At 34.1% G+C, this 11,222-nt stretch overlaps 1 protein-coding gene across 1 annotated transcript; it reads right to left on the minus strand.

Moving 5' to 3' along the window:
* Nucleotides 1-2,643: 2,643 nt before the first annotated feature.
* Nucleotides 2,644-4,544, minus strand: LOC133817971 (NAC domain-containing protein 100-like). Its single transcript, XM_062250641.1, has 3 exons — nucleotides 3,998-4,544; nucleotides 3,578-3,855; nucleotides 2,644-3,486 (listed from the first exon to the last, which is right to left on the minus strand). Exons 1-3 carry the CDS (start codon nucleotides 4,182-4,184, stop codon nucleotides 2,914-2,916), a joined length of 1,038 nt encoding a protein of 345 aa, XP_062106625.1. The 5' UTR covers nucleotides 4,185-4,544; the 3' UTR covers nucleotides 2,644-2,913.
* Nucleotides 4,545-11,222: the final 6,678 nt, after the last annotated feature.

Below are 11,222 nucleotides of genomic sequence, written 5' to 3' on the forward strand. Positions count from 1 at the left end.
AATTAAATTTTATTTAAGTTAATAAATATTTGATTTTATTAAATTTAAATAGTTATTATAATAAAATATCTTAAAAATATTATATTTTAATTTATTTATTTATTTAAATTTAAGTCATATTTATGATGAGTTAAAATTAACAGAAAAAAATAAAAAATTATTAATTTATATAAAAGAGATATTTATATCTTCTTACACCTTTCACTAGTTATCCACTCTCATCAGAATAATAGTATAGTTTAAACAGAATTTTTATATATATTATATTTTTTGGTCAACGGAACTCATCTTTTAATTCAAATTGTTAGTTAAAAATTCAAACTGACAATTGTAATAGTAAATTATATTAGATAGTTTTTAATAATGAAAAAAAATAACACTAATAAATAATCTCTTACAATTTGAATGGATAACGTGGCATAATTAATTTGTTGAGCCATGAACATTAATGAGACGTAAAACTTTGACCAAATATATTTAAGTTGGGATAAAAAAACTCTAACCACCAGTACTCACGCACACCCTATATTATTTTATTTTTAAAAATCACTTGCCTCTTCTTTTGAATTATTTCATGTTTTAGATCCTAAGATTATTGGTCTATTTCATGCTATATAGTCAGTCGGTAAAGCCTTGTACCTAGTATATAATAGCTCACATAATAATATAACAATTAATATATATATATATTTGACCAAATTTTTAAGAATTGTGGTTTTATTTTATTTTATTTTTCTACCGCAAGCTTGGCTGCAATAAATTAAGTTCTCAATAATTTACAGTTGTTGAGACAATGAATGGGGTCTCTCATTATTATAGCCACACCAAAACTTAAGGTTGTAGATATATATAAATCTATATAATTATTGGTTCTTTCATATATATTTTTGGATTGGATACAAGTAATGGTTACACTCAAATATCAGTACAAATTATGGTGATGTAGACATAATGAATAGTAGTGGCCTCTCCTTTTCTCATAGGCCACAACAAAACAATGTACATGTATAGGTTCAAGTGTTTGAAATTTGACGTAACTTCTTGAACAATAAGGAATGAAACAGTATTTGACAAAACTTGCACTGTTATTATTATTAATATCTTAAACCGAAGGCTACATACCTTTGCTGAGGTATAGTTCCAAACTTTATACTTTTTTATGGTCTTTTTTGTTGTTGTATGTGACAGAGAATATTATAACATGATCATGATTTTCATATGAGAAGTGAAAAACATTCCATTAATTTCTATCATTTAAAAAACAGTACATATATTATCATTTCGGGCTGGTAGACTTTGAAATATACATAGGGACTCAATAATGTGAGGTGACCCAAAAACAAAAAAAAAATGCATAATTGGGAACGTGAAATGAACCTTAAAAGTTTAAAACAGAACAAAAATATAAATTGAAAGAAAAAGATAAATAAAGAAAAAATGCAAGAATATGCTTATCTATAATGATAATAATTATGTTGAATTTTTGACTTTGCTAGCGTCACTCTAAGTTGCTGGATTATAGGCTTGGACAAAGGTGGTTTTAATTAAGTTGAGACAGCTGTGTTTAGATATATTTCAGTTTTATTTAAGAAATTAATTAAGAAAAAAGATAGATATTAATTTAAATTTGAATTTTTTTTATAAAGATATATATTTTTTTGTGTAGACCTAATACATACGTGATGATGAACAAATTTGTTTTCTCTTGATCTATCTTTCTAGTAGAATACCGTCTAATATTTGGATAGAAAAGAATACATTTATTATCTTGTATTATACGATGTGGTGCAATCTAATTGCCTATGTTAGACTTTTTATAAATCTAAAAGGCATTATTCTTAACCAAAAGTATCGTAAATACACCATAGTTCATAATCAATATATACTTATTTATCTTAAATTTGTTTACAATATACCTCTTTCCTACAAAAAATAAATGTGGAGAAGAGGATAAGGATAAGTTTACAGTGGTCTTGTACTAGAGATGGTATTGTACGTCTTTTAAATATGTATTGTGATAATACTATGCATAATTAAAAATACAAAACTCAAATAAACATGTATATATGTGTATATGGTATATATAGATGCAAGTTCTTTTTTTTTTTTTTTTTTTTTTTGTTGCTTTGTGTTTATATGGAAGCATTTTTGTACTAGGGTAAAGCCTAAACTTGTTTTTATTTTAATGTTATTATAGAGTATTTTGAAGGAAATAAAATAATCTTGTACTTTTGTTATTTATGATTAATCACTGTGAACTCTAGGTTGGTGGCCTAACATGAGAGAGAGAGACAGAGAGAGAGAGAGAGAGAGAGGTCAGTAATCCATAATCTACTAATTGGATTGCCACAATTTTTTATTTTTAAAAAAAAAAATACTGATTGGATTTGTATTTATTAATTTCGTTTAATATTGCTGAGAAATTGAACACCATTATTGATGACTGTTGTATAAAAGGTAATATCATGATCAACATTGATAAAACTCAACAGTTAATGACTTCAATACTATTATTTATGTTAACTAATGTACTACCTCTCCATTTATTCTAACGGCACAATATGTAATTATAAAGTTTGAAATTTTTTCAAAATGAAAAGAGAAGCAGTATTTAATATTTTAATTAACACAATACACTTAATGTAATTAAAATAATCAATTCCAAGTTATGAATGATTTTGTATACAACCCAATTTTACAAATTATAAACCCACCACCTAAAACATATAAACGTTAAAAGATTTTTGTGAATGTAGTAATTAAATTCCCTATTATACATAGCTTTTTTTTTTTTTCAAAATAAACTTACCTAGAATATTATGGATCAATAATAGAATCTATACATGGTAATTTTTTAGTGAACAAATTATGTTTCACTCTTTGCTCATTTCTTCACATCATGGAGTTGAGAGTTCAATAATTCCAGAGGCAGTCCAAGTCAACAGGACCAACCGAAGACGACGGGTCGTTTTTATCATCAAACGACCTGTGAGGAGCCATGTCGTTTGTTCGGAGCCCTGTTTCTTGTGGTGAGTAGTCTGTTTCGGATCGACAACCTTTCATTTCTGGACCTGGATTGTTCTCGATCAACATACTCAAGATTGAGTCGTCTTGCATCAGAAGAGAATCTGCGTACTGTAAATTCCCAAAGCTTTGTTGGATTTGGTTATGGGAGAAGACAGAGCTTTGATGAAGAAGGTGTTGATGTTGATGGTTGTTGAGGCTTTCAATCATGGCTTCCGGTTGACTTTTCTGTTCCTCCATTGGGTCGGAGAAGCAGGTCACGTGAGTTGCAGTACTGTTACTACTAGTATTGCCGACAGTGGTTCTTGGGTCGTTGTTGTATGGAGGAGAAGACTCCATTAATGGAGGTAGTAAAGAAGGACGCAGTTCATTTCCATAAGGGCTCAACCTCACCAACCCTGAAATATGCGTTTTCTTCCCACCACAACTCTTTTGAAAGATTCGGCAAATCACCCACTCGTTCTGAGAAAATTAACATAGAAAATTGTTAGAACAGACCAAGAAAAAAGATTAAAAAAAAAAAAGCAAACCAAATTTTGACTGACTCTCTTGCCTTGTTTTCTCTGGAGAGATTATAAACAGAGTATTTTCCTTCTAATCTGTACTCATGCATAACCCAGTTGGACTTTTCTCCTTTTGGGGCTCTTCCTTTGTAGAAAACCAGAGTTTTCTTCATCCCAACGAGAGTTTTGCCTTTGAAAATTTCTTTATCTTTTCCTGTGGCTTTCCAGTACCCTGCATCGGTAGCTCTGTTGGTTCTCAAACCAGTTGGGTATTTTCTATCTTTTTGACAGAAAAAGTACCACTCTTTTTCACCCATTTTCGCTCTCCCTTCATGGAAGAGTAAGAAGAAGAAGAAAAAAAGTTAGATTGAGACAAAAGAATTCAACTTGTTTTTTCATCTTTCTGGAGAACCAAACAAAAACAGAGATGGGAAAACGATAACAGAAACTATGGCTGTGAGAATACTTACAAGGCAAATCCCAAGGCTCGCACTTGTTCAAATCAACCTCGCCAATAGCTCTGGCTGAGAATCGATTGTTGAGAACTTTGGGAGACAAGTAGTGAGTTATGAGTTCTTCATCAGTTGGGTGAAATCGAAAACCTGGTGGCAACTCCATCAGCTCATCTTCTTTACAAACCCCTGAATTGTTTTCCATTTTTGTTTGATTTTCGTCCCCTAAAACCCCTTGTTTTTTGTTTGTTCTTTTCTTTCTTTTTCACTTTATCTGGAATGAGTTTTCGCAAATAACCGTTAAACTACAAAAAAAAAAAATCGAGAGAAAATTGACCATCACACCACGAACCAAACTTCCCAAAATCCAAGCTTGGAAGGACTCAACTCAACCCAGAAAAATAAAAATAGAAGGAAAGCTACAGAGATTTTAGATAGTTTTACGTACGGAATATATATGAAGAAAAAAAAAATAACAATAATAAAAACAAGGGTGGAAGAGATATGAACGAAGTGAAGAGGTTTTAAAGCCGAGAGATTCAAAGATGTTGTTAAGAAAAAAAAAAGTGTGTTCTTTGAAACATAGCCCTTTAAATACAGGTTTTTGGAATGAAATTAAGACTAGAAGCGTGGTTCACAAGGTAACTCCGTTTGGCAGTTTCATGCTTAATTTCAGCGTTTTTTAAAAAAAAAAAAAAAAAAGAAACTTCTTTTATTTTTCTTTTGTAATAATTGGCTTCTTTCAAGTTAATAATGACCAGGAGCAACTCACCTTTAAACGCTGCATGTAATCGTGAATAAATAACAACTGATGTAATAATAAAGATAACCAAAACCAAATACAAATACAAATACAGATACATTCTCTCATGCTGTAAATTTTTGTCATTCATTAGGTAAAGTCTGAAAGTAATGCTAATCCAGATTCAAAGTCACATTGTTGGTTGTTCTGGTTTAACCGAAGTTATCTTTATATTTTGTTTGTTTGTGAAAAAAAAAATATCTAAAAATTTACCACTACAGGATAAGATTAATATATATATATATATAGTGGAAACTGATCAAAGTTTGTATTAAGACAGTTTCTAATCATTATATTATTAATAATATCAATACAATATGTGACAGTCTAAACGTGTACAAATACATAAATTTTTTATACAAACAAAATCCCACATCACATCTTTGAAGTATCAGCAAAAAGAATTATTTCAATCCTGCCGAATTGACCCATACCCAACATGTCATCCACTCAAGAAGAAGATGAGATGAGCTGTTTTTCTTTTGAGTGAATGAAATTTGGTTAACACTAATGATAATAATATCAACAAAATATTGCATTAATACGCATGTTATAACTAATTAGTGATCAATTTCAAAAAGACGAAAAAACACATTTTTTTTGGTGTGTAAGAAGGGTTTGTTTGTTAGACTAGTAGACAAAATTTAGAACAATACCATATGTGATATTGTCTTTTCAGATCATAATCATATATTGTACATATGGGGTGTGACCCTTTCTTGGTAAAATTATTTTTGCTGTCTGGTTATACAAGTATGAATAATTGTATTTAGATTTTTGTTTTATTCATCCCACTCCTCTATATGATTAAACATTTACATTTAAAACAAAATAATGTTTAATTACTTTTTAGCCATGTTTTTGGTCGTAGTAGTATATACTGTTTTTTTTTTTTCCTTTTTATAAACAATATAAATAATATAATATTTATCTTGTTGAAAAAAAGAGTACTTAATTCTCTTGATGAAAAAGTTTTACTTTACCTTTTTCCGAAAGAGAATAGTCAAATAGTTGGATTCTGAACTTTCTCAAATCTACTTAATAAGCATATCTTTTAATGAAAACTTTAAGAAGCGATATGAAAGTAATTAAACAAATATTTATCTCAGTCTTAAAAACTTCAAATGTTTAGAGCCAGTTTGGCATCAATATGAAAAACAGTTTTTTATTTAAAAAAAAAAAAAGAATCTATAAATATATATAAAAACAACCTTGCAAAATACAAAAATATGTTTTCTGTGTTTCTCATAAATTACTTCTTAATAATTTTGTTTTCAACTTTCCCTCTTATCACTTCTTTCACACAATTTTCTCTCACGTTAATTTATGTTCCGTCACTTTTTCTCTCAGTACTAGAACTGACCCTAAAGTGTTATGGGTCCAAACAAAATTTTAGTTATCAGCTATGATTGTTTTAATAATTTTTAAATTAATATTATATAATTTAATTAATTTTATTTATAATTTAAATAAAATTTTAAAAATATATGGCCCTTGAGCTAAGAGTACCTCTAAGGGCCCGATTGGCATGACTTGACTGTAAATAGACTGTATTGTATTAGACTATGAATTAGGGATGGATTATACTTGACTAAATTATATTTGTACTATATCATGTTTGGTGCAATAATTGACTAAATAAAGTGTAAAATGTATTTTTAATAAATTTGTAATTGTTTTAAATGAAAAATTATTTTAATAATAAAAAATAATGTAAAAAAATATTTAGTACTCATAATTAAAAATAAATTATATAAATATTCAATATCACATATTTTATTTATTAAATATTTTAAAATTTAAATTAAATAATTTTCAATAATAAATTTAAAAATAATATAATATTTAATAAAAAAATGATAACATAAATTTATTATTTTAACAATTAAAAAATTATTATATTTAAAATTTAATGCAATTAATATATACCATAAACAAAATTAATAATAGAAAAAGAGAAAATACAAAATATTGTGATATACATAAATTAGTATATTTAAAATAGTTATATATTATATACTATAGAAAAAAAAAAAAAAAAAAGCTAAGGACCATATTAACCCACTTTCTTGGTGGGTTAAAATAATCTCTATTTTATAGAACAAAATTAGTGAATGGCTAAGTATATCCAATCTCTCATCAAGTCTAGTTTTGGCCTAAACATAAGATTTGACACAATTAGCCAATCATATGTGCTTGTCCCTTGAAACAAACGAGCCCTAAGTGTAAGTCTGGCATGTCTTAGTCCAAAATCGACCCTACTCATCTCTTTTTATTATTTCTCATAATTGTTTTCTCTCATCAGTACTCTCTTCTTAGATTCTATCTCTTTCTTTCTCATAATTTTATCTCACATAACTTTCTTTCCCATCACTTTAATTTTGATATTACTTTCTCTCATTATTTATTACCTTCTTTCACAACTTTTTCTATTTCTAAATATATTTATTCATTTTTCAAAAAAAATTAAATTAAAAATTATTGTTAAAAAACACTAACAAAACATCTACTTATTGAAAATAATAAAAATTATTTTTTATTCTCATTTATGCAAACACAACTATTAAAAATAAAAAACAAATAACAATCCCTTTGAAAAAATATGGTAAGCATCTATACCACATTTCATTATAGAAACCTAAAAATAATTCATTGGGCAAATATAAAAAATATGTTTTCATTCTTTCCTTGAAAAACAACAACAACAATATCATTCTTCTCTCTCTCTCTCTCTCTCTTTTTGACACTTATTTAGCTCATTGTTTTACACGTGTACTCTAATAAATACAAGTTACATTATTATATTATTAAAATTTAAAAATATTTTGATAGATTTTATATATCAAGTTATAAAATATAAGCTTAAATATTATTTATTTGTTTATGGCATTGAATTAATAACACATTCAAATCATGGCATTATCAAATAACCTATAGGAAATTTTAATGGTAGGGGCTAAAAAAAAAGCTCTACTGGTGAGACTATTGTGTGTTCTCGACTCATGAATAGTTTTCAGCGCGATTTCTTTTTATGATTGTGTATATTGTAGTTATTTAGAGCATCATGCAAGTTTTCAGAAAATTTCAAATAATTTACAGTGTCGAAAACTAGTTTAAAAACAGGTTGTTACACGCGTGACTAATTTTTTTATACGTGTGGAAAAAATAATATTTGAACCTAATTTTTTGAACTGTAAATTATTCATAATTTTCTGAAAATTTGCAAGATACTCTAAATAACTACTAATATACACAGTCATACAAAAAATAGCTTCGAAAACTATTCAAATGTCATAAATATAAAAGAGCTCCACCAGTAGTGCTCTTTTTAAAGCCCCTACCATAGCATGCTCTTAATCTATAAATCGAGCTGTTATCCAATAAATTAGCATTGATGACGTGGCAAGTATTCCCTGGACACGTGGCTGACACCTGGAAGCGTCTGCTAAAGTATCGACCAGAGGACACAGTAAAAGCAGGGTAAGCCCGTCTTACCCGCGACCAGTCTGGTCGATGGTTCCGTGTACAAGGCAACATTTATGGGAAGATCTTTGTAATCCCGAATTTATCTCACTCAATCTCCTGAGTACCCGATTATTCAGTGGAGAATATCTGTAACAATCTTTTGTAACCCCCCTTGAGCCTATAAATAGGAAGAGATAGCTCAAGGGAGGGACTTTTGGCTTTTGAATCATTCGAAACTATAGTAATTCTCCTAGTAAACTTTTATTGTTCTTCAGAGGTTAGTGAAACTCATTGAACCCTAGTTCTTTGATCACTCTTCTGATTCTTATATCAATATCAGTCTAAGTGGACGTAGGTCATTACCAGATCCTGGGGCCGAACCACTATAAAAATTCTTGTGTGATTTACTGTTTTTTCCATACGTTCTTCTCTATACATTCATTCACATCAATCACATTTTGACTCCGTGTCAGTTGGCCAAATCTTGGGTCAACATTCTGGTGCTTTCGTTGAGAGATTGATTTATTGCTGTTAAGAAAACTAACGGCAAAAGCTGGAAGAAAAACTGGACAGGCGGCGGCCGCCGCTGCACCGTCAAACCCGCCACCTCCTCCTCCTGCAAGCATAGCGGAAGATGAGCCGCAACTGGATTTTGAAGAGGAGGAAATGGACGATGCAACGCTGAAGAGTACTCTAGGTGCGTTGCAGGAAGAGCTGGCTAATCTGAGGGCTAGTCAGGAGACTGCCGCTGAAGTTATGGCGCGACAGCAGCAAGAGATTGAACGACAGCGCGCAGAATTGAGCGAAAGGCAGGCGGAGGTTGACCGCCGCCAGAACGAAGCCATGGCAGCCTTGCTGTTGGCTAGAAATCAGGCTGCACCTGCCTCGCAGCCTGACCAACCGGTGAATGGGCCACCCCAGAGGGGTCCTAATCCAAGCCCACCGATTCAGCCTTTGAGTCCGCAAAGGCCCGAGCAGCCTCAGATGCCCCATGACGATGTCCCACAGGATCCTGAGGCGCACCCACCATCCCAAGCTGCTCGGGGTAATCCCTCACAACAGAGGCAGAATAGGGCCGAGCATCAGCCTCGCAGCCCTAGATGCCATAGGGATGATGGGCCGAACCTACCGAACAGAGGTCAGTACCCTCCCGGAAACAGGAGAGACTCAGAGTTAGGCTTTGCGGTCCGGGGCTCCCCACGGCACGATGGTGCACGGGGACACCACGACCAGCGCAGACCACCCTCTAACGCTCGGGATGGTTTAGCCAGGAACGGACATCGAGGGAACAGTCGATCTCACCATAGCCAGTCAAGGTTCAGAGATGGGCACGGATACAATGAGGCTGACTCAGGCAAGGGAAATGCCGGTGGGAGGAATGGAGAAAGAGGTAAAAGCAGGAGCCAAGTACCTCAAGATGGCCAACCAAATAGACAGAATGCTGGGGGGCAGCCCAAACAAAATAATGTCTTCAACCGGCTCGGTGGTAGCGAGCAGCGAAGAAGAGAAGAGGACCTGAGAGATGTACTCAATGATCGCCGCGAGAGACACGGCGAGAATGTCCCCCCAACAACAGAGGCCACCGCGATTCCTACCGCAGTGCAAGCCCAGATAGACGCACTCAACCAGGCTGTTCAGCAGCTGGTCGGAGGAATGACTTCTTACATCGACCACGACAGGAGGAAAGGCACTCCTTTCGTCCAAAGGATAGCTAACGCCGAAACTCCCAGCAAATTCAAGATGCCTATGCTCCCAAACTTTGATGGATATGGGGACCCAGTCTCGCATGTGAATAAGTTTGAGATTCAGATGGACATTCAGAAAGTGTCTGAAGACGCTCGGTGCAGGATCTTCCCTGCAACACTTTCTGAAGCAGCGCAGGAGTGGTTCTTTAAGTTCCCGCCTGCAAGCATAGTTTCCTGGGAAATGTTCGTAAGGGAGTTCTACGGGCAGTTCTATGCAGGTCGTGTGCACCCAACCGAAGCAAACCAGCTAGTCGAAATTTGCCAGCAGGGCAGGGAGTCAGTGAAGGATTACGTCCAACGCTTTATGCGAGCGGTAGCTAGAGCAAAAATAGTAGGAGACGAAGGCAAGATGATGGCCATTACCGCAGGGGTTAAACGTTGCTCTCCCCTCTAGAAAATTCTCTGAAAGGAAGGAGTTAAAACAACCCAGGAGTTCTTGGACCAAGCTGATCGTTACATCAAGCTCGAAGAGGCCATTGCTGATGATGGAAAACCCTCGAGCAAGGGTAAGAAGGTCGCCGAGCCCGCCAAAGCCGCCAATGGTTCCAAACCCAATGGCAACGGCAAAGGCAACGGAAACGGAAACGGCAACGTTAATGGCAAGAATGGTGGAAAACGGCCGTATAACGAGCCTTCCACCTCCGACAACAAACGAGCCAAGGGTAATCGTTATGAGCCTAGGTTCACTAACTACACTGTCCTCGTTGAGTCTCGGGGAGAGGTTTACCAGGCCACAAGCTCTAGTGTGCCTTACAAGAAACCTGGACCCATTCGAAAGGACATTTCGAAAAGAGACACTACCAAGTTCTGTCGTTATCATAACGACTACGGAAATGACACTAACGAATGCAACCAGTTAAAAGAAGAAATCGAGTTCCTTATTAGACAAGGACACTTGAGAAGGTACGTACGGGCCTTGGGAAATTCCCAACGAGAAGCTCCAGGTGGCAACGAGTAGGCATCCACACGCCAACGCTCGCCACCATTACAGCCTGCCCCTGTGGCTGGAACACTCTTAACCATCTGTGGAGGCCCGCACCTCACGGGAAATAGCGGAAAGGCCAGAGAACGATATGCTCGGACTCTGCGCCACGACCAGGACATCGAGATGATGACTGTGGACGACCATGCACCAAAAAAGGCTCGGTCAGAGGAAGGTGAGATAACCTTCTCTGATGGCGATGCCCAGCACGTCCGGTTCCCACATTCCGATCCGCTGGTCGTGGACATC

The sequence above is a fragment of the Humulus lupulus genome, chromosome 2, assembly GCF_963169125.1.
Source record: "Humulus lupulus chromosome 2, drHumLupu1.1, whole genome shotgun sequence".
Classification (NCBI taxonomy): Eukaryota; Viridiplantae; Streptophyta; class Magnoliopsida; order Rosales; family Cannabaceae; genus Humulus; species Humulus lupulus.

Coding starts and splice junctions, on each gene's coding strand:
- LOC133817971 (XM_062250641.1), bottom strand. CDS start 4,184: ATGGAAAACAATTCAGGGGTTTGTAAAGAAGATGAGCTGATGGAGTTG. Junction 3,856..3,997: donor CGAGCCTTGGGATTTGCCTT/GTAAGTATTCTC, acceptor TCTTCCATGAAG/GGAGAGCGAAAATGGGTGAA. Junction 3,487..3,577: donor ATCTCTCCAGAGAAAACAAG/GCAAGAGAGTCA, acceptor TAATTTTCTCAG/AACGAGTGGGTGATTTGCCG.